Source organism: Schistocerca americana, chromosome 1 (assembly GCF_021461395.2).
Source record: "Schistocerca americana isolate TAMUIC-IGC-003095 chromosome 1, iqSchAmer2.1, whole genome shotgun sequence".
Classification (NCBI taxonomy): domain Eukaryota; kingdom Metazoa; phylum Arthropoda; class Insecta; order Orthoptera; family Acrididae; genus Schistocerca; species Schistocerca americana.
In genome coordinates, this window is record NC_060119.1 from 832,474,265 (window position 1) to 832,497,577 (window position 23,313).

At 46.2% G+C, this 23,313-nt stretch overlaps 1 protein-coding gene across 1 annotated transcript in view; it reads right to left on the minus strand.

The window, feature by feature from the left end:
- LOC124594527 overlaps window positions 1-23,313 on the minus strand; it is a 605,846-nt gene that overhangs the window by 324,277 nt on the left and 258,256 nt on the right. Inside the window, exons 28-39 of the mRNA XM_047132903.1 lie at window positions 22,580-22,964; window positions 20,847-21,280; window positions 17,395-17,545; window positions 17,052-17,307; window positions 14,271-14,535; window positions 12,504-12,700; window positions 9,099-9,362; window positions 6,108-6,363; window positions 3,028-3,222; window positions 575-757; window positions 362-493; window positions 48-280 (exon numbers count right to left, since the gene is read on the minus strand). Of these exons, the coding sequence (XP_046988859.1) occupies window positions 48-280; window positions 362-493; window positions 575-757; window positions 3,028-3,222; window positions 6,108-6,363; window positions 9,099-9,362; window positions 12,504-12,700; window positions 14,271-14,535; window positions 17,052-17,307; window positions 17,395-17,545; window positions 20,847-21,280; window positions 22,580-22,964 (2,951 nt within the window). The remainder of the gene's footprint in view (window positions 1-47; window positions 281-361; window positions 494-574; window positions 758-3,027; window positions 3,223-6,107; window positions 6,364-9,098; window positions 9,363-12,503; window positions 12,701-14,270; window positions 14,536-17,051; window positions 17,308-17,394; window positions 17,546-20,846; window positions 21,281-22,579; window positions 22,965-23,313) is intronic.

Consider the following 23,313-nt stretch of genomic DNA (forward strand, 5'->3'; position numbering starts at 1 on the left):
GATGTAGGTGCTAACAACTCTGGACAGAGTATCGTATCGGGACGTACCTGTGCTGTTGGGCTGGGCACAAGCCCCTGCGGGCACGAGCACACGGCCCGCTGGTTGGACGTGGAGCAGATGGCGTTGGGTCCGCAAGGCTTGGAGGCGCACGGATCGACGCAGCGGCCGCCCATACACTGCTCGCTGGCCGAGCAGTCCTCGTCAGACTTGCAGCCGAATATGCACATGTTGTTCAGGCAGATGTGGCCCAAGAAGCAGTCGTTGTGGACGCGGCACGTCACTGCAGACGAGAACAGCTCCCGTTAGTCTTTTGCAGGCTTCGCGCTTACTCGAAAATGTATTTTTATTTAAAAACACTTACGCATGCAGTTGCCCTTGAGGCACTTCTCATTGAGGGCGCAGTCGGTGTCGGCGCTGCACACTGGTAGGCACATGCTGTCTCTACACGTGTTGCCTTCAGAGCAGTCCTTGTTCGATTCGCACGATACAGGTACTGTAAGAGACGAAGGAAGGATGTAGAAACTTGTCCACGTGCGCTTTCATCTTTCTTGGTGTCTATGTGTGAGCTACTTACTCCTGACGCACTCGACGGCCTGGTTTCCAGTGAAGCCCGGCGGGCAGCTGCACTGCTTGCCGTGGTTGAGCACGCGGCACTCGGCGTTCATGCCGCACGCACCCCGAGCTTCGCATGGGTTCACGCACTGGCCGTTCACGCAGTTCTCCGTTAGGTTGCACTCGCCGTCCGACTGGCACAGTGCTGCAACCGGAAAAAATCAACGTGAGTGCACTGTTCCTGGTGACAAGTGTTTACGTTTGAAGGATTTCGTCTGTCAGCATGTTTCACCAAAGACATAACTGGACTTGCTTGTCATTATCTAGAACCGTATGAAATACTGAATCTAATCCGTAATTGGGATCGATGATCACAGATATTTTGCAAATGTCCTTGGCTCTATGAAATATCCAGTTTTACGACCCCCAAATGATGTATTTTTCTCGTTATTCTTTCGACTGTTTAGATGCCGTCAGCTAATGTGCTACACTCTCCCACTGCGCATACAAGCCACAGCAACATCATCGACAGTGATATTTCCATTTTCCAGTAAATTTTTGTCTTCTAATAAGTCTATTGCTACTAAATGAAATATTTTTGGATGCATTATCTTTGTGCCCTGTTAATCTGTGCCTCACGAAGGAAAAGATTTGACACACTTGTGTCTTCTCACATATGCCTTCGAAGGCTTTTCATCCGTCTGAAGGAAATAACTGCAACCATCCACACTTTTTGACGAATGTTTTATTTCGCCGCAAATAGTTTCAGACCTGAGCCCATCATCGGACGCCAGTGAAATCCCTTCTCCAAATTTGTTGAGGAAAGGTTGTTTTGAGGTATTACAGTACAGGGTCTGCATCAGTTAAATGGAGCACGCTGAACAGGAGCTTAACTAAAGACAAGATGGCAGACAGGTTTGTTTACATCTGACATTTACGTAAACAGTTGCGGTGTTTTCAAATCATTATGGATAAAATAATGTTCTGTCAACGTCAATTTGAATATCTGTTTGTAGCACCACAAATGGTTCGATTTTCCTGTTCTCTTTTTTTCTCACTGTCCACGATTAACTTCTGTTCATACTTCTGTTCATACTGTGGTGTAGACGCACGTTTCTCTTTCAACTCAGCGTCAGTACTTGATACCAATAAATTGTTTCGTAGAAGAAAGTCTCTTTTAACAGTTGTGAATGTTCCTTTCTTGTTTCCTGTAACTTTACTTCCTTGTTAGCAAAATTAATTGACTAATACTATATGTTGCCATTTTTGATGTGTTGGTTAGCGGTTAAGTAGTTTTAGCAAGTCATCATTTTTAAACCTTTCCAATCTATATATCACTTCTAAAGTTACTAGACACTACTTCAGAGCCTCCACATTCACTCTGAATAGTTAACAGTTATTTCTTGGGGTCATTAGTGACGCAACTGCATTTTTTCGCGTCATTTTGAAACATTAAACGCAGAAGTGTCACACTTTCCCATCTTACATACTATTTCATACAAATAACTGATACTCGAAGTGAGGTTACAAATCCTCGTCGAAAATATACTATTATACTTCACGATAAATGATGACAGCCAAAAAAGTTGCAGGATAAAGATTTATTAAAATTCTTGACCAAGGTTTCGGTATGCATAAATATACCTTCATCAGAAGTAAAAGATCTAAAATTACATCTTGCAATGGAAATTAATAAAACAATTGTGCCAAAGTCAGTAGTTATGACATCATCTCCATTTATACAACATGATTGTGGACACAGGGTCGATGCGAACACAGTTTAGCATCAGTACAGGCGAAGTACTGATGCTAAACTGTGTTCGCATCGACCCTGTGTCCTCAATCATGTTGTATAAATGGAGATGATGTCTTGACTACTGACGACGCCTTTGGCACAATTGTTTTATTAATTTCCATTGCAGGATGTTATTTTAGATATTTTACTTCTGATGAAGGTATATTTATATATACCGAAACCTTGGTCAAGAATTTTAATAAATCTTTATCCTGCAACTGTTTTGGCTGTCATCATTTATCATGAAGAATTTCAACAGTTGCCGTTTCAGCCATGTTTAAAATCTTGATGTACTATTTAATGATAGAAATGACTTGTATATATGTTGTAATATAATATACAGTTTACCTACAGCTACAGTGTTTCGATTCCTATACCACAAATAGACGAAAAAAGTGACATTTTCATTTTCTACTTTGGCCAGTGTTGCACTACAGTTCTAGAATCGACCGTTTTCTGAAGCACAGCGTTTTATTTTACCATATGTGCCAAATAACGTGCTATTAGTGGAAGTATCACTTGCAGGAAGATTACCTTTGATGGAAAGCATTCGCTTTCGATATCTTGTTAGTCCCGATTCTAAACTAAATAGTTAAGGCATCAATAAAGTATGGCATTTGCATCTGTCGAAGCTTTGGAAATGAAATCTAGACAAGCGCAAATTGAGAGAGGGTACTGACGCTTGCAGATGTGTCCGTAGCAATAGGTGCTGGCGGGGCACTCGGCGCTGCTCTGGCAGGGCAGCGGCCGCGGCCGGCAGCCGACGCGCTGGTCGTTGGCGTCGCCCTCGTAGCCGTCGCGGCAGCGGCACGACGCCGCGTGCCCGGAGGCCACGCACTCCGCGTTCTGGCCGCACAGCGTGCTCTCGCACACGTCTGCAACACCAGGCCACTCGGCGTTCAGGGGGGGTTAACAGGGGGCTGTTCAACTCGTTTCGTCCAATGGCATTATAACTATAGAGAGTGGCTAAGATATCATATTCACGCTACACTGTGGCCACTGAAGACCAAAGCGGAAAAAAACGTTTGAGGATATGACTCCAGCATTGAACAAGTTTTAATCAAAAGGAGAAGGAAATTAGCATATTTAGTGCGTGATTTGAAAGTGGCTGTAACTCAATAACTGATGCTATAAACACACACAAAATATTTTTCCACTTTCCACTATAGTGAAAGTAGGGAGTTAGACAGAGAGAGAGAGAGAGAGAGAGAGAGAGAGAGAGAGAGAGAGACGTGAGGCGAACGAAGTAGAAGGACACTTTACAAATGATACTGATAAATTGGGGGTCAAGCAGTTTTACGTACGTTATATGAGATCAATTTCATTAAAATACACAGAGACAGCAAAGGACTTGGAAGAGCAGTTGAATGGAATGGACCCTGTCTTGAAAGGAGGGTATAAAATTAACATCAAGAAAACCAAAACGAGGATGATGGAATGTAGTCGAATTAAATCGGGTGATGCTGAGGGAATTAGATTAGGAAATGAGACACTTAAAGTAGTAAAGGAGTTTTGCTATTTCGGGAGCAAAATAACAGATGGTGGTCGAAGTAGAGAGGATATAAAATGTAGACTGGCAATGGCAAGGAAAGCGCTTCTGAAGAAGATAAATTTGTTAACATCGAGTATCGATTTAAGTGTCAGGAAGTCGTTTCTGAAAGTATTTGTATGGAGTGTAGCCATGTATGGAAGTGAAACATGGACGATAAATAGTTTGGACAAGAAGAGAATAGAAGCTTTCGAAATGTGGTGCTACAGAAGAATGCTGAAGATTAGATGGGTAGATCACCTAACTAATGAGGAGGTACTGAATAGGATTGGGGAGAAGAGGAGTTTGTGGCACAACTTGACTAGAAGAAGGGATTTGTTGGTGGGACATGTTCTGAGGCATCAAGGGATCACCAATTTAGTACTGGAGGGCAGCGTGGAGGGCAAAAATCGTAGAGGGAGACCAAGAGTTGAATACACTAAGCAGATTCAGACGGATGTAGGCTGGAGTAGGTACTGGGAGATGAAGAGGCTTGCAAAGGATAGAGTAGCATGGAGAGCTGCATCAAACCAGTCTTAGGATTGAAGACCACAACAACAACAACAACACGAAATTTAAATACTGGTAAGGCCACACATAAAAATCAGAACCGCTCAATTCAAAGAAGAAAAATTAAAACCAAATAATGTACACTTTTCATTACATACTGTGCATACTCAACTACGGAAAGGGAAAATATACAGAAGTAACATGTCCAGTAAAAGCGATTGGGTGATGACTCAATGACGATAACAAGAAAATCACTTGATGACACAGACACAAAACTCACAGAAATCTCCTTCCTAACTATTCATAAATGGATTTAGGCAATACAAAAATTTAAAAATCTTACGACATTCGTCTCATTATCACATGAAATATATGAAAGATTAGCGACATGTCGATTGCTGCACTTCTGTCTCAATGTTAAACATTGAATTGAAATACGGCGTACAGAAATCATTGTCACACGAAGAGCAGAAACTGCTGGGCCTCCTAGATATAAATAAGACAAGGTGGAGAAGTTAAAGAAGACAGATGAACACTAGAACAGACGATAATATGTGCAAAAGGTACTAGCCTACTCGACAGGTGCAGCCTTCACTGAGAAGTGCCTAGAATATAATCAAGAGAATGAATATATCGACAAAAATATTGTAGTGCAAGGTCCAAGTTTCTGCGACAGCGTCATTAAATAAATCTCTCGAAACAACGATTTCGAAAACCCCGTAAATGGGGGCGAGTGTTAACCAGGTTTCAGACTGGAATTCAATTCAGCAAGGCCTCGCCGGATATTCCAAGCGTCGGAATGGGAACCACTCACGGGGTGTGTGATTCAGGAAATGACGGCACGGGAGGCGAGAAAGCCCGAATCGGCCAAGATGTAAATTAAAGTTAGTAAAATTGTACACAACGGAAAGGTTGGTTTGAACTCCACAGTCCTTCAATTTGCATTGTGCTGTTGGAGGTGGTATGCCCTTGCCTTCCTCCGAACTTTGGTGTGACGCACTCACTGGACAAAATGGGGACGAAATACTTCATATACTCTACAATAGAACCATGCAAGACTCGAGTTAATCGATGTAGAGAAGTCACGAAAATGTATTTTTATATGGACGCATTAGAATTGGGCCCCACCCAGATGCGAGTGCTGTGCCATAAGCACTGCGCCTTCTAGCTCAGTACGACTCCAACATCTTGTAGGGGAGTGTAGGCAGCAAGTACACAGAAGACTGCCACTCACAGTATATTAACAATTCAATCTGGTCAGTCGTCGGAATATTGTACACAGAGACAGAAGCGCCAGTTCGGCTCGAAATCCGAAAACATACTCTCAAAAAATCATTCCAAGAAAGTCTCAGATGTACAAAGATTTTTGAATTGATAAGAAGAAGTATGGAGAATAAGAAGGATAAAATTTATTAACTGTAATAGCACGTCTCCTTTATTGATATTGCATTCGTTCCATTGATGCGAAATAGAAAGGGAAATCACCTATTTTTTGGACGTTCCGTGAGTTGCTAGCAACGACTTTAAGTTGGTAAATAGATTTGAAAAGTAGTAATGTGAAGAGAATCGTTCATTTCGAGAGTTTCGTGCAAAACGAGCGCCGCAAGAAATATAGTTGCTTACAGTTTGAAAAGTGCGAGTAAGTGCAGACGAATTATGAGTGGAGACACGAGAGGTAGTAAGAGCAGTTGGAAGGTGAGCAGTGTGGGAGCTGGTGCTGACCTCTGCACTTGGGCACTCCGGTGATGGTGGAGCACTGCGTGGCGGCGGGGCAGTCGTCGTCGACCTGGCACTCGACGGGCGCGCGGCAGCCCTCGCGGGCGGCGTCGCCCACCGTGCCCGGCGGGCACGAGCAGCGGAACGAGCCGCGCGCGTTCTCGCACAGCGCGCCCGGCCCGCAGGGCGAGCTCGCGCACGCGTCCACCGGCTCGCAGCCGCGCGACGCGTCGCCCGTGAAGCCCGGCTGGCAGTGGCACACCTGCAACCGCACACCGCCAGTGCTGTGTTGAACCGTGTCCGTGATGGCGTGCTGACACTATTACTACTAGTGCTCTCTAAAGCGTTTGTGTCACCTACCGTCATTTGGTCCTATGACTGTGACTCCGTAGAATGAGGCTGCGTTTTCGGTGCGATTGCTGGCGACAAAGATTTGGGTACATATTTGTCTATGCCGGATTAGAACGGCGCTCCACCCAAATGCGAGCGCCTTCTAGCGCAGTGATGTGGATAGTCTTTGAGCACCATAAGCTTCCGGAAATAGTTACAGGTCAAACAGTATTTGGCTGGATGTAAGACGTATTTTAGCCAGCCATACGTGAGGAAGCCTTAATGTACATTTCACATATCGTTTTTGGTTTTTACATGTTCGTGTTTCAGTGTTATTCACATTATTAGGGATAGAGTTTGGTTATGACGGAGCTCTGAACAAAAAATTCTTTTACTTGGCATAATATTCTATTTGAACACAAAGGGTTCAAAATGGTTCAAATGGCTATGAGCCCTATGGAACCTAACTTCTGAGGTCATCAGTCCCCTAGAACTTAGTACTTAAACCTAACTAACCTAAGGACATCACACATATCCATGCCGGAGGCAGGATTCGAATCTGCGACCGTAGCAGTCGCGCGGTTCCAGACTGTAGCACCTAGAACCGCTCGGCCACCCCGGCCGGCCCGAACATGAAGGGTGTTTCGAAGTTTTTCCCAAGGTTGCAGTTAGACGCCGCGCGGTCTGAGGCGCCTTGTCACAGTCCGTGCGGCTCCTCCCGTCGGAAGTTCAAGTCCTCCCTCCTTAGCGTAAGTTAGTTTAAGTTAGATTAAGTAGTACGTAAGCTTAGGGACCGATGATCTCAGCAGTTTGGTCGATAAGACCTTACTACAAATTTCCAATTTCCAATTTTGCATTTAGAGAGCTAGGGTCGCCATCTCATTAATTTCCGCCTCCATAGCTGAGTGGTCAGCTTGGTAGAATGCCGTGCGAAGGGCCTAGGTTCGATTCCCAGCTGGGTCAGAGATTATCTCCGCTCGAGGTGTGGGTATTGTGTTGTATTCATCATCATTTCATCCTCATCGACACCCAAGTCGTCGATGTGGCGTCAACTAAAAAGACTTGCACCAGGTGACCGGTCTAACCGGCGGGAGACGCTAGCCACACTACATTCCATTTCACCTCATTAATGGCAAAATCTTTGCGTTAAATGTTTATGGGTGGTAAATGGCGTCATTGGGAACAACTTTTGTTAGAGACAAAATATAGATCCCGGCGGAGGTTCGAGTCCTCCCGCGGGCATGGGTGTGTGTGTTTGTCGTTAGGATAATTTAGGTGAAGTAGTGTGTAAGCTTAGGGACTGATGACCTTAGCAGTTAAGTCCCATAAGATTTCACACACATTTTAATATTTTTTTTTGACAAAATATATGCCGGAGTTTTCTAGCGACGCTAGACGTCCTTCAGTATTCGCCGACCCCGGGACGACATGATTTCTCCGAATCAGCAAGGTGCTGTAGGGCCTATACTACATACCCCAGTAATATGATAAAGGGATTCTCAATAAGGAAACTTTAAGAATGGTTGTCTCTAACCGGAGAAAGATATTTTAGATGCGAAATCACTTACTTTCATTTTGCTGGGCCTGCCCCCTCTGAAACTGAGCAGAGAACTGGATCATAGGCAACACGCAAGACATACGCACGCCGCAGAATGCCTAAGCTCTGCAGTCTCCCAGGGGCCTAACCAGTACAAAAGGACGCTTAACGTCACCAGGAAATGTCAGCGAACATTTTCTCTCTAACAAAAGCAGTTCCCCTTGAAGCGACCTATCACTCCTAGGCGCTTGATGGAAAGACATTGAAGCACCCTGCATTATCCGCTACACCAGGTGGTTACCCCACAACATATTATAAATGGCATTAGAAATTCTTCCAATCCATATGTGGCATACAGCAAACCAGTGCTTAACAGTATTGGTTAAAAACAATCTTGGTTGCAATTTTAGTTTTTTATTTTTCAACGACACGTTTCGCCTTATTTAGTCATCTTCAGGTAGTCTATTCTAGATGGACGCCAGAGGCACCAAGATCTGCATAACGTGTTCCCGTTCACAGGAGCGAGTAACATGGGGGCTGAGGTAGTAAGCTTAAGCGTTATGTAGATCTTGGTGCCTCTCGCGTCCATCTAGAAAAGATAACCTGAAGATGCCTAAATAAGGCGAAACGCGTCGTTGAAAAATAAAAAACTAAAATTGCAACCAAGACTGTTTTTAACCAATACTATACATGACATTGATAGATTTTGTGGGATTAAAGGGACCAGACTGCGACGGTCATCGGTCCATTGATAGATTTACTGGTACACATAAATACCAGTGTTTTGGAATAATTTGTTAAAGATTGCTCCCTCACTACTCGTTCAGCTGGCGGTTCAGTTTATTCTCACATGTGTCAGTAAAATGAAGTCGAAAGAAGTGTCCTTTTATGCGTCAACTGACATCGCCTACGTCCCAACTGTCAACACCTGAATAAGTGTCCAATATTCACAGCCAGGCAGCGTTTCTGAGGGAAAGCAGACATCTTGCACAGTGAAATAATCATATTGGGGACATTTACACCTACGGTAGGGATAGCTTCATTGGGAGAGAGAGCGATATATATATATATATATATATATATATATATATATATATATATATATATATATATATACAGCAGGTACTCACGGGTCGGTGGTTCTCGGCGGAGCAGAGCGCGTTGGAGCCGCAGGAGGCTGCGGGCGGCGCGCAGGCGGGTCTGCAGGAGTAGTCGTCGCAGCGGCGGTCGGGCGGGCAGTCGGCGTCCGCCTGGCACTCCTCGGGCCGGCAGCCGGCCAGCGGGTCGCCGCGGAAGCCCGCCAGGCACGAGCACACGGGCCGGTGGCGCTGCGACACGCACTGCGCGTTGCGCCCGCACGCCGCCGAGCCGTCGCACGCGTCGCGGCACTCCGCCTGCAACACCCACGCGTCCGTTTGCCCTTCTTCCCTACTGCGCGGCGGAAACGATGTCTCGTGGAAGTGCAGATGTGTCGCCTATGTGTAGCATTCCTCACTTCTGACGGGGAAACTTTTCAGAAATTTTCTGGGCATTTCAGGTAAGCGTAGGCTTCTGTGTGGTCCTGGACAGGATATGTAGAAAAACAGGGTGTTCTATTTATCTCACGACCGCACACACGGCGCAGTAGACGGCGGCAGTGAGCGCTCCGTTTCCCGCCGAATCAAATGCCGTGTCGCCTGTCTACTATCGCAATACTAAATTTAAAATACATGCAAATACTCGCTCCTGTCATGCAAGGAGATGTTGAAACTGCCTGCTATTGTTTTCCGCGCATTTCTGACGTCTGCTCAAAAATGATTCGTCACACGATGTAATGCTGTTTGAGAAATTGAATTAACTGACTCGGAGATATTATCCTTGAGTTCCAGTAACGTGTAGAGATTTGTTGTGAACACCTTTTCGTTTAGTGCTCCCCAAAAACAGAAATAGCATGGGTTTAAATCGGGACTTCGAGTGGGCTAGATATTCTTGCTGATGACTCTGTTATGAAACACGTCGTGCAAAGAAACACTGGCCCTATGAACCCTCGCCGGATTCTGTTGAAAAAGCGCGAAGCTTCGTCCTCTTTCATTCAGTTCACAAAACAAGGTTACGAAGTGTTTTGTGCATATCTTTCACTGCTAATTGTCTCATTAAAAAAATTAGCCTGTTATTCTGTCACCACTAACTGCGCACCACAGTCCTATTTTCTGATCGTGAAGGGGTTCCTAATGAAGCAGAATAGGTCTACCGACGCTCCAATCTCAAAAGTTTTGCCGGGTTCGATTCCCGGCGGGGTCAGGGATTTTCACCTGCCTCGAGATGACTGGGTGTTTGTGTTGTCCTCATCATTTCATCATCGAGATTGGGCTGAGCAAAGGTTGGAATTTGTACGGGCTCTGATAACCGCGCAGTTGAGCGCCCCGCAAACCAAACATCATCATCATCATCATCTAAAGTTTTGGGAATTAAAAGCGCCGTGTAAATGGAAACAAGCATCCTCTGAAAACAGAATGAGGTAAGGATCCTTATCACCATTATGCACTTGTTTCAGAACCCATTCGCAAAACCTAACTTGTGCACGGGATCACCAGGTTTAAGTTCTTGTACTACTGTTACTTTATAGGGCCTTAGCCTAACTAATTTAGCGGCTCTTTGTACAGAGGTGCAAGAAATTTGCGTTTGTTGTAAAAGCCGTCTAAGAGACTTTTTGGGAAAATTGGTATGCAACGCCATCGAGATGAGCTTCTACGTGCATTGTACGTTGTCGTTTACACTTCTTGTCATGAACGCGTCCCGTTTCACGAAACTGATTCACTATTTTGTGAACTGCATTACGAATCCGGACTCCAACGCTTGGAAGCTTTTGTTCAAATAATCTCCAGACAATACGAGTGGACTGTGTACGCACGTACTAATCGTAAATAAACACTCATTGCGGAATCGAATAATTCCTTCTTGCCATTGTTGCGTTCGCGGACTTCACTGTTACACCTGTGAGTTTGTTTCACCGTTGGAATGACATTGCCCGAAAAAATGCGTAGAGCAGCATTCACAGGGAAACGTGGCACCCATTCGACCGGCCTGCTCGGCTCCGGTGGCGGCAAACACAACTCCCCGTGCGTACCGTCTTCAGATAAATGGATCTCCCATAGATTCCAAGGCGCCCTTCGTTACATCAAAGAATTGCCTTGTGCATTTCCTACGATTATACGCCACTGCTTTATGGTAGGGATTTGTCCATTCTGAGAACTATCGTTAGACGACATACGGCGAATAAATAAAAAGAATAAGTAAAAAGTGTGTACGAAAGTGGATAATGCGGATAGCGCACTGATGACTCTGTGCATGGTGAAACAAATCGGCTGGTCGGAAGAACTGCGAGTCGTTGGGACAAGAGAGTTAAAAACCTTTGTTAGAACCAATGTTTGATTGCTGACAGGACAAGAGAAATTGTCGACGCGAAATGTAGGGAAGGAACACATTTGGTCACAAGCTATAAGTATGCAAGAAGTAAAATAAATAAAATACGAGGGGGCTTCAGGAGTAAGCCATACATCATTAAGGCAGGACAAGTAACTTGTATTGAATGCAGCTCTACGAAGTAGCAGAGGTAAATGACACTATACCAATCGTTCAATCCCTCGACGCTAGGAATTCGCTTCTTGGTCATTCGCGACCAGCTCATCGTTGAGGAATTAGCGACTGTTGCGAATCGGTTCCTCGACTGTTCGGACACTGCCGTCTGTGATCGAAGTCGACTACCTTCGCTCCCGATCAGCATCATCCACGTCTATGCGGACTTTGTCAAAATGTTGGCACCATGTCACTACAGCTAAAAGCGACATTGCACTTGGTCCATACACCGCCAAATATTACTGTAAATCTCTGTGCAAGTGAAATGTTTCGCGCGCAAGAATTGTACTGTTCTGCATACTTCAACTTTGGTATACCGTACTTTTCCAGTTGCCGCGTTATTTCACTCGCACGCTATGATGCACCTTTTAATCATAACGCAGTAGAACTCTGCAGGAAAAACAGAATACGTACTTTCTTCTGACAATGCGCCACTACTGTTTCGCAATGACCTTAGTGTGGGACGACATGTGTAACTTACTGTTTGAAACTGCTCATCTGAAAAGTCCGGATGCCTTAAGGTAGTATTTCCCATTTATTGTAATTTGTCAAAGTGTTCTTGCTCTTCCTGTCTATTCAGCGCTAAAATCCAATTGCGATAGCGAGATAGGATCTGCAATTACGAACAACTGTGTCTCGTCCTTTCTTTCTTTTAAAACATTAATTATACCACTGCGGAACGTTGTTACATGTGCGCGCTTCCCAGGAAGCAAGCTCATTTAACTTACCTTTTTTTGGTTTACTTGATATACAATGGCGTATTCAGTCCTGTGTTCTGCGCTGAAGGGATTGAAGTGCGTGTTCGGTAAGAACTGGGAGTGGCATTAGCGGAATCAGAGCATTTTGTACAGTGAGGAAGTGGTCTGCAGCCTGCCGCTGGCGTATACAGACGTGGAACACTAAGGCAGGAGCTTGCTTACCTGTCCGAGGGCGTTCTCCACACACTTCTCGTTGTCCGCGCAGTCGCTGTCAGCTCGGCAGCGCACCTCTTGTATGCAGATGCTGTTCTGGCACAGTTGTTTCTCCGGGCAGTCGGAGTTGGCCTTACATGTGGGCTGGCACACACCTTGTATACACAGCTGGTCCGTGAGGCATTCGCGGGCCGAAGTACATTGTGCTGCGGAACAAAGGGAAAAAAATGCCAGTCAGTATTCTCTGCCGAACACTGAAGATTGCCTTGTGAACAATGAACGTCGTTGCTGATTGTACGGGAATCATATAAACGATAAAGTCCTGAAATGATTCAGTATACAAGTATTACTGTTGAGAAAGCCCATATATTCTCAGCTTCTGTTAGCTGTGTCTGTGGCTTTTAACTGTTTGTGGAAGTAAAATATAAATAAGAAAGCAGCCTAGCTCTCCCCTCGGTTCGAGAAAAATCACGCAGGAACAACAAATATATGTACACGACAAACGGAAGCTCATTCACGTTGATAATGCAATTCCAATCTGACTAATTATGATATTCGTGCGATTGTCTATTCCCATACCGATCGTTGATACACAATTTTACGTGAGAGCTTTGTTACGACCAATAAAACGTAAGAGATGGGCAAAATCAAAATGTAACGACACGCCTCGCTGCCCTACCTGTGTGATATGTGTTTGTGCCGAAAAACTACGGTGTAGTCCTTCTTGTTTCGTCAGTGTTTCATGTTAAGGAGTATACCTATATTATATATGCACAGCGAAAAACGCTTATGTATTTCCGTTGTTACGAATGATTAGGTGAAATTATATTATCGGATTAGGAGATACTTTATTCTCCTCTAATGTTTCATAAGACTGAATTCCACTGGGCTATCACTAAGATTTATGCTAACGATTTTGAAAGAACGTTTTTTTCTTCTTTTTTCCATTGCATCGTATGATACGTGCAATGCACGTCGCGCAGAGTAGTAGAAAACTAATTCCCTATTCACTCTGTCTCTCCAAGTACCACTGGTTTTCTGCATACCTTTCTTACGCGACTGGCAGACATATGTAAATACGGAACTACCCAAGATGTAATGCATGATTTGTGAATAATCTCTAAAATCAGCATCCCTTTAGTCTGAAAGTGAGATAATTAGTCGTCACTCAAATAATGGGTTTCAGTCTGTCTATACCTACGTTCTTAACGCAACAGATTTCAGTAACGCTAAAAGGTCAAAAATTATTTCAGCATTAGGAACTTCGATAGTAATGTTAGTCTTGGAAAAAGTGCAAAGTAGAAGACATTTCCAATTGTTTAGCCGGATTTTTGTAACCATTTTATGGCACAACATTTTAACACCTGAACCTAGTCTTCTTCGGATGCTGCGGTGCGACCGTTTTACGAGGGACATAGAGTTTTAATTATCAGATCAAAAAATTAAATTGCTAATTAATATTTTCTTTTGTTTGTAGGTACATGTTCCTAGCGATGGCACCCATTGGCGCCCTAAGGTGTTATGGGCGCTAGTTTCACTGTGTCGCAGGACTGCAGGCATATACTAGCAAACAAAAAAATAAATAAATATTTTTTCGAGATTACGGTTAAAACTTCATGACCACCCCTCGTAGAGAAATGCGTTGCTCGCAGAGTCTCTGTAAAGAGTCCAGGTAGCGAACAAACCTCCAACTGCAGCCCGCAGAATTTGCCGAAATGTTTTGAGGGATACCAGTATCACCTAATGCAGAGTGCGCTCGGCAGACGTGATACTCACACTTGCAGAGTCCGTTGTTGCAGGCGGCGCCGGCGGCGCACTGGGCGTCGCTGGCGCAGTACTGGAGGTCGACGCAGCCGAGGCGCGGGTCGCCGGTGGTGCCGGGCAGGCACGAGCAGACGCCCGCGTGGTTGTCGGCCACGCAGTCGGCCTGCGCGCCGCACACGCTCGCCACCGAGCAGGGGTCCACGCAGCGAGAGTCCACACAAGCGCGGGACGCCGGGCAGTCGGCGTTCTCGGAGCACTCCAGCTTCACGCACTCCACCTGCGCAAGCCGAGATACTCCTAGTGTAACAGCTTCAACAAGCGGCTCAACGTATCATCTTCCTGCTTCAGTAGCTGCAAGTGCAGTGTAAACTCAAACCATTTTTGCCCGTTCTACTACTCCCCTTCTGTCATTTCACAGGTAGTGTCCTTCAAACAGACCCGTTACAGCGAAGCCAATTGAAGCGGTACTCTCAACCATTAGTGGACTTGTATTCGGGACCACATATGCCATTCTTTAAGTGCGAGTTCTAAATATCTGAATTGTGCTGATTTTATTTCTGTGTATGATTTTCGGTCATCATAAGCACTCTTATATGGGGTACTATTTTAGTATGATATTTGTTATAAGGAATGGCAAATTACTGATCAACAGTTACCTTTACCTCATAGACCTAAAGTACACGAAAAAATAAGATCGTAGGATGGAAACAACATACAAATCAAATGTGCAAAAAATCAAAGTATGTAGTGATATATGTCTGGCATCCCCACCTTAACCTCTGTATAGATTTCAACTAAATTTGGCACACAAACAGCAAACTTCACGAGCATCAGCAGTGTGTGGTTTATAACCTCCTATCTCACCAGGTGTTTTGTGTGGGAATGGTATTCGCCTTCCTTGTCAACTTACTTTGCGACGCAGCCTATATGTCAGGGGAAAGAAACAGTTTTACATTTGACGTGTGGAGTGTCCTGCACAACAGGTGTGTCGTGTTGTAGTAGTAAAAAAATGGCTCTGAGCACTATGGGACGTAACATCTATGGTCATCAGTCCCCCAGAACTTAGAACTACTTAAACCTAACTAACCTAAGGACAACACACAACACCCAGCACGAGGCAGAGAAAATCCCTGACCCCGCCGGGGTTGTAGTAGTATCAGCCTGCCTTATCAACCTGTTTTCCAGGGGCTACACTTGAAGATAGGCACAGCTGGTGAAACGATGAGATGGTTAGAGATGGGAGGGAGAGAGAGAGTGTGGACTAACTGTTGGACGTAGAGGACTGGGTGGAGTAAATGGCCAGAGAGTTGGATGTCGAGGGGCAGAGCGAGAGAGAGAGAGAGAGAGAGAGGGGGGGGGGGGTGGGAGCAGGAGGAGATGGACAGAGCGAGTGTAAAGGAAGAGGCGACATAGACAGGGGTTGGAGGAGATAGAGAGGGGAGAGAGGAAGGGATGGACAGAGAGAGGTGGAAGGGGAGGTGGTTAGAGAGAGAGGGAGAGGGGATTAGGAGAGAAGGAGGGGTATAAGATATAGTTGGAGAGAGGGAGTAGAAGAGATGGACAAAGAGGTGGAAGAAGGAGATGGACAGAGAGTACCGGGAAGATGAGATGCACGATAGAGGTGGGGAAATGAGGGAGCAGAGAGATGGGGGGGAGGAAGAGGTGATGTGTGCAGTATATGTGCCGAATACGTTTGCGAACAAAGCCAAGGGGAAAAGGCTAGTGTTATTATAAAACAAGCAGATTCAAAACAGATATTTGTGTGGCTGTAAAGGGTCCAGCCAAACCAGATATTACGATGATCAAGCACTTTGTGTTTATGAAATATGTATCACCAGTCGCATGTTATTGGAATCTTTTGATAGGTTACAAACTATCTGTCAAATGACGACATTTCTCTTTCTTTTAGTATTACATATTTTGAGTGTAAGTGAGGAAGAAGAGTTTGATATATTACTGAAGAGCCACTGCATGTATAGTACACCTCACTGTTGTTAAACATCATAAGCGATAGGGAGTACTAAAACTAGATTGACTCTTATGAGCCACAATACCCTTTCTGTTGAGATTTGACGCAGAAAGACTTATGCACACATATTATAATTCTAGATATACCTTATACTTAAATGAAATAATACGCAATATGTTTAATTAAGGAGGTGAAGTTCTGTGATAGGTGTTACATGAGTAACGTCGTTTTCTGAGGGAAAGAAACGGTTGGCAAAACAAGCCAGTGTATTTAAATTTGTATAGCTTTCTAAAAATCATTGTGCACGTTCTGCTTCATTAGAAAGAACCCAGCGCACTAAACGTGTTCGTCTGTAGAACAAAAAAATTCAAATGTATATGTCCACCTCTATGAATAAGGCACACTTGGTATGTCAGCTGTGTCAGATCAGTGTCAGCTTCCAGCTTCGTCTTCTGACCTCTGACGCTCTTGTGCGGTTAGTGAACCATGTTATATTGCCAATAAAAGACATACAGTAAGATTCTTAGATGAGTTTGCGATCGTTATGAACTTTTGCTAGTAATAATGTCACGATTGGTATTGTATCTTTTATTTATTACATACTTGACGTGTTTCAGGTGCTGTCGTCGTTAGAACTTGGGAACGAACTTTGTTTCAGAAATTGTAAGTTTTGTAACTAATGATGGCAGTAGTCGAAACATGTCAATAACGTAATAAATAAAAAAATACATTACGCGGTTTAAACAGTGTTATTCTTAAAAACACGACTTTATCATTGGTTGTTTTTGATGATGAGGACGTGAGGCAGCGACCGAAACGCGTACCTTGGGGTCGCCCCTGGTCTGCTGGGGGCAGCGGCAGAGCGGCAGGTGGTCCTGCACGAGGCACTCGGCGTTGGCGCCGCAGACGGGCGCGGCCGCCTCGCACGGGCTGCGGCAGCGGTTGTCGACGCAGGCGGCGCTGCTGGGGCAGTCGGCGTCGCCGAGGCACTCGCCGGGCTTGCGGCAGCCGCCGCGCACCGGGTCGCCCACCAGCCCGTCGGCGCACTCGCACGAGAAGCTGCCCGGCGCGTTCCGGCACCTGCGGCACACACACCGGCACGCGCGTCAAGCACACTTTTCACTCTGCCACACTGCGTACCGCACACTCTGAAGCTGGACTACTTACACGGCTGTGCTGTGGCACGGGCTCGAGGCGCACTCGTCGACGTCGGCGCACTTTCCGTTGAGCAGGGTGTAGCCCTCAAAGCAGGAACACGTGGCTTCGTGGTTTTGAACTTTGCAAGATCCTCTGCCGCAGTTGACTTGGTCGCACGGATCTGCCCCAAAGAAAAGAAAACCACAATTTTACAACTTCAGAACTGCTTCCAAATCAGACAGTTAAGTGTCGATAAGAGAATGTAGCTGACTTTCAGTAAAAATAACCATGTCCCACCATCGAAAAGAAGAAATGGGAACAAATTTATTCTTCGATAATGGAAGAATGTCGTGTGAGGAGGGCCTCCCGTCGGGTAGACCGCTCGCCTGGTGCAAGTCTTTCGTTTTGACGCCACTTCGCCGACTTGCGCGTCGATGGGGATGAATTGATGATGTTCAGGACAACACAACACCCAGTCCCTGAGCGGAGAAAATCTCCGACCCAGCCGGGAATCGAACCGGGGCCCTTAGGATTGACAGTCTGTCAAATCTCAGTCTGGAAACATCCCCCAGGCTGTGGCTAAGCCATACCTCCGCAATATCCTTTCTTTCAGGAGTGATAGTTCTGCAAGGTTCGCAGGAGAGCTTCTGTGAAGTTTGGAAGGTAGGAGACGAGGTACTGGCAGAAGTAAAGCTGTGAGGACGGGGCGTGAGTCGTGCTTGGGTAGCTCAGTTGGTAGAGCAATTGCCCGGAAAGGCAAAGGTCCTGAGTTCGAGTCTCGGTCCGGCACACAGTTTTAATCTGCCAGGAAGTTTCATATCAGCGCATACTCCGTTGCAGAGTGAAAATCTCATTCTGGAAACAGTCTGTCGCGCTGACCACTCAGCTACCGGGGGCGGACTTCTTCGATAATGATAGAATAATACATGATTATTGTTGATCTCTAGCAAGTGTAAACAGTTATAGCAAGTAGGAATGAGGGGAAACATGATGATACAGTAAACAGAAATTAGAATGCATAATGGTGTTGAATTTCCGTATTCACCCACTACGTACAAGCGATACGTACCATCTTCCTTAGGTATGAATACATCTCAGACATATCATTTTTATGCAGTTACGGATCTATGACACGACGAGAGCAAGACCACTAGTTTCATCTGATTGCAAATACCACCGAGTGTAACGTAGCAGCTACGAAACTTCTAGAAAGCCGGTGTTGTGAGACAGTTCCATCTATGGAATACATCAAGTAGTCACGAAATCGAGATATCTAGTGGTGGCGCTAAGACCTGCAAAAACAAATATACTGGAGCTCCCGAAAGGTGGGTGTTCACTCTCGATCCCCAGATGGAATGCAGATTCTGTCCCTTTGTTGATATTCGGTACAGGCAATATTTCTCTAGAAGTTATGCTTTTTTCTAGATTTACTCCACTGATCGATTTTGAGGCGCTGCTAATGGAGCAGGAGGCCTTTGTTTTGTATAATTTACATGTTGCAGACAACTTTAATCTTACGTCCTCAGGTAAGTTTTTGTATAACTCTGCGGTAGCCAATAACAGCCCCGCCATCTAGACTTTCCCCTTACAATGCCAAAAGCTGTCGTCATCCGCGATTAAGGTGAAATGATTGGTAACACCTGAAAAAACGTTCACTGGTAGTATCTTGCAAGGGGCTCTGGCGAGAGTAACGGCGAAGACTACACCAGTCAATGGGGCCAATGGCGCCAGGCAATCACCATGGAGTTCGAAGGAGTAGCCCTCTCTGTTAGGATTGGTGTAAGAATCTTTATACTGGAGGAAGGTACGTTATCGATAGTAGTCAAAGGCTGCAGAAATGAAGGGGTTTGGTGCAGTCATTGCGATGCTACCTGCACGGATGTTGGGGACAAATTTAACGGCTGTAATACTGCAATTAGAAGGTAACAGGAAACCAATATATTATCTATCCTCAGTAGATGCATTCCTCTCCAGAAATGTTCTCAGCTCATGGTCAAGCGATAAGCTTTGCTGCCTTCTAGGCACTGGGGTTGCATGTTCGATTCTCGGTCATGTAGGAGATTTTCTCAGCTCGGGGACTAGGTGTCGTGCTGTCATCATCATCATCACCATCATCATCATCATCATCAATGACGCGCAAGTCGCCGAAATAGCGTCAATAGAAAATACCAGTTGGCCGACCTACTCCTGGTCAACAATGCCATGTGATCAGTACATTTCTTCCAAAATGACATGATGGTTTACTGCTAGGTAAAATATTCCGGTAGTAAAGTGGTTCCCCCATTCAGATCTCCGTGTTACGAATTCCGATCTCAGTACTACAATTTTTAACTACGCAAAGTAACGGCCAACAATAAACAGTAAAGTCGACGCAATGATGCAGGTCAAGGCAGACAAGACTGCAGATTGGCCGGTAGTCAGGGGAGATAAACAGAAAACGTTATCAATGATTCTTGACAACATTTCTCGTAGAGAATAGCGATATGGCAAAAAGTACTTTAAAAATCCACACAAACTGTGTCAACCAGAAAAACATTTATTTGGCCTTAAATGAAACAACAATTTCACTGTTACCAGTCACCGTTTTATTTATTTCACGACGCGTTTCGAAGGTTTAAACCTCCATCATCGGGTGGGTTTACATTAGTAAGTATTACATTTGTGTGTGTGTTGTGTTACGATTTTTGGAGGAACTTGTGGCACTGCCTAGTGTAGAAACGAGACACTATTTCAGAATATGGTTTAGGATAACTTTTATGAAAAATTAAACTGATATCTAATGGTAAACATTAAATAAGTAAACTACAGTACCTTCAGTGATCACTGAAGGTACTGTAGTTTACTTATTTAATGTTTACCATTAGATATCAGTTTAATTTTTCATAAAAGTTATCCTAAACCATATTCTGAAATAGTGTCTCGTTTCTACACTAGGCAGTGCCACAAGTTCCTCCAAAAATCGTAACACAACACACACACAAATGTAATACTTACTAATGTAAACCCACCCGATGATGGAGGTTTAAACCTTCGAAACGCGTCGTGAAATAAATAAAACGGTGACTGGTAACAGTGAAATTGTTGTTTCATTTAATGTCAGTAACAGTCACGGTAAAGCCTAACCTAAAAATGTTCGCATTTAAATTTGTTTGGCCGGTAACCAATTTCTGTCAGTTTTTGACCATCGTCAGACTCTTATACCTCGATGATAGGCGGTGACGGTGAATGGAGTGGGTGTTGACATTCGTGGAGTTACAAGCCCCGCTCCATTTACCGCCACCGCCTACCACTATGGTATGAAGATGGTCAAAAACTGACCGAAACCAGTTACAAAAGGTTATATCAACTGTTATGCAGTTCTTTTAGGTATTTCCCCATATAATAACCAATACATGATACCCGTTTCATTATACAAGTCAGCACAAAAGAAAATCAGATAATTCTGAGGGAAAGGTAGGCGTGCAGAAGGTGCGGCAACTCACCGATACACTTGTAGCTGCGCTGGTCGCAGGTCTTGTCGCGGGCGCAGTCCTCGCTGGTGGTGCACTCGACCTTGAAGCAGCCGACGTCAGAGTCGGTGGGGTCGCCGAGGTGCCCCGGCGGGCAGCTGCAGACGGCGGCGTGGTCGAACACGTTGCAGAGCGCGGACGGCCCGCAGGGGGCGGCGGCGCAGGGGTCGGAGCAGCGGCCGGCCTGGCACGCCAGGTTGTCGGCGCAGTCGGCGCTGTCGTCGCAGGAGCCGGGAGCGCGGCAGCCGGGCTCGAGGAAGGGGTCGCCCACGCTGCCGGCCGGGCACTGGCAGCGGAACGAGCCCGCCGTGTTGACGCACTCGGCGCTGTGGTGGCACGGCGCGTCCTCGCACTCGTCCACGTCCACGCAGCCGCCGGCCGGGCCCGACGTGAAGCCCACGCCGCACCTGCCACCGAGTGCTCTTTCGAGTGCGCACGCCACTGCGCGGGCAACAGTGGGAGAGGCGGCGAGGGAGATGGGCGCTGGAGAGATTTCTTACAGGGACGCACAAATTGAAAAGTGTGTGGGAGAGGAGACATGTTACTGGGACGTATACTACGAGATCCGGAAAAAGTTACAAGGGTCGATCAAAAAGTTTCTGTTCGAAGGCCGTATGGTCCAGAATCGGTACGCCAGTCAGGCAGAATCGCCGTGAGCATTGAGGTAATCATCCCACCGATGCACCAGATTGAAGATACCCGTTTGGTAAAACACCATGTCCTACTGCTTGGAGAAGTTCGTAATTAGTTGCTGCTCATCCTAGTCCGATAGGTATCATCAACCCTTCGATGCCTTTTTCTAAGGGACCAAAGGTGTGATACACGCATGGTAAGAGATTAGGGCTATAGGGAGAGTTCTCGAGTGTCTCCCATTTGGGTTTCTGCTTTACGACATTTGCGATATCGGGACGCGAGTTATCGTGAAGCAGCAGCACTCTTGGCGCCCCATTCCACAAATGACTTGCTGCCCCATACACGTTCTTCATTCTCCGATGGAGTCCTCCGGCAGCCAAGAAAAGAAGAACAGCACGTTGGTTCTGCATTTGGCAACAACGTCGCCATAGTCCACGTTTCCCTTTTTACCGCATGCACGTCGGAAAGATAGGAATGCCACACTTATCCCTTGCCTAAATGTCGAAGCTTGTGTGCCCACGTCGGAGACAACACAACGTTGGATATAAGCTGCAGCAACGCCTTCAAACTGAAACTTTTTGATCGCCCCATGTATCTTGGGACCTGAAGATGCTGCAGAACAGAAAAATCGAGGAGGTAGAAAAAGTAATTCTCAAAGCGGGAGACGACGCAGGGAATAGACAGTTATGGAGAGGTTTCAATCGCTTGTGAATACTCAGTATAGTGAATTTTTGTCTAGAAGTTGCGCTTGTTTGTGAATAAACTACATGGATCCATTTCGAGCGCTCGCGGAGCTTTCCGGCAGTCGTTCTTCCCGCGAACCATACGAGACTGGAACAGGAAAGGGAGGTAATGACAGTGGCACGTAAAGTGCCCTCCGCCACACACCGTTGGGTGGCTTTCAGAGTATAAATAAAGATGTAAATACGGTGGAAGAACCCTCCTTTGGTTAGAGAGGAGTCTCTCTTTCGGCAGTATTCAGTGGTATCCGGGAACGCAGCATATTGAGATTGAGACATTGAAGAGGTCGTACGAGTAACAAGGGCTCGGATAGGAGCGCCGGAGGTACGCACCTGCACTTTCCGCGGAGGCAGACTTGTCCGAGCGAGCAGTCCTGGTCGGTGGCGCAGCCGGGCCGGCAGACGCCCTCGTCGCAGATCTCGGCGGGCAGGCAGTTGCTGGCGGCGTGGCAGACGCGCACGCAGTGTCCCAGCTCGCCGCAGCGCTCGCCGAGCGCGCAGCCGCGGTCGCACGGCCACACGCAGAGGCCGGCGGGCGAGCAGGCGTAGCCGGGCGCGGGGCAGTCGCCGGGCGCGTGGCACGCGGCCGGCTGGCGCACGCAGCCCTGCTGGGGCGCCGGGCTGCCCGCGAAGCCCGCCGGGCACCGGCACTCCGTCGCGTGCTCCACGCACCGGCACTCCGCGTTCGGCCCGCACGCGCCCTCGCGCAGGCACGGGTCTGCAAACCGCAACACTACACTTCAGCGCCACGCTCGCAAGCGGTGCCGCTAAACTACAGTAGTACCGTGCTCTCGTTACATTCCAGAGCACTTTACAATGTCTCCTCTGTTATTTTGCAGCTTCCAGCATGGTGGGAGAAATGACGGCGTCGTCCGGTAAGATTATCTCGGAGAAAAATAAAAGCATTAATAAATACGAGGATGGTATCTGTTCTTTCGAACATGTCCGAAAGAACAGATACCATCGGTGACCATGCAGCTCGTTAGAATGAAATTACAATGAAATGAACACCCTTAGCTGCTTACAGGAGTTGACATATGTCAACGGGGACAGACGAAAATGTGTGC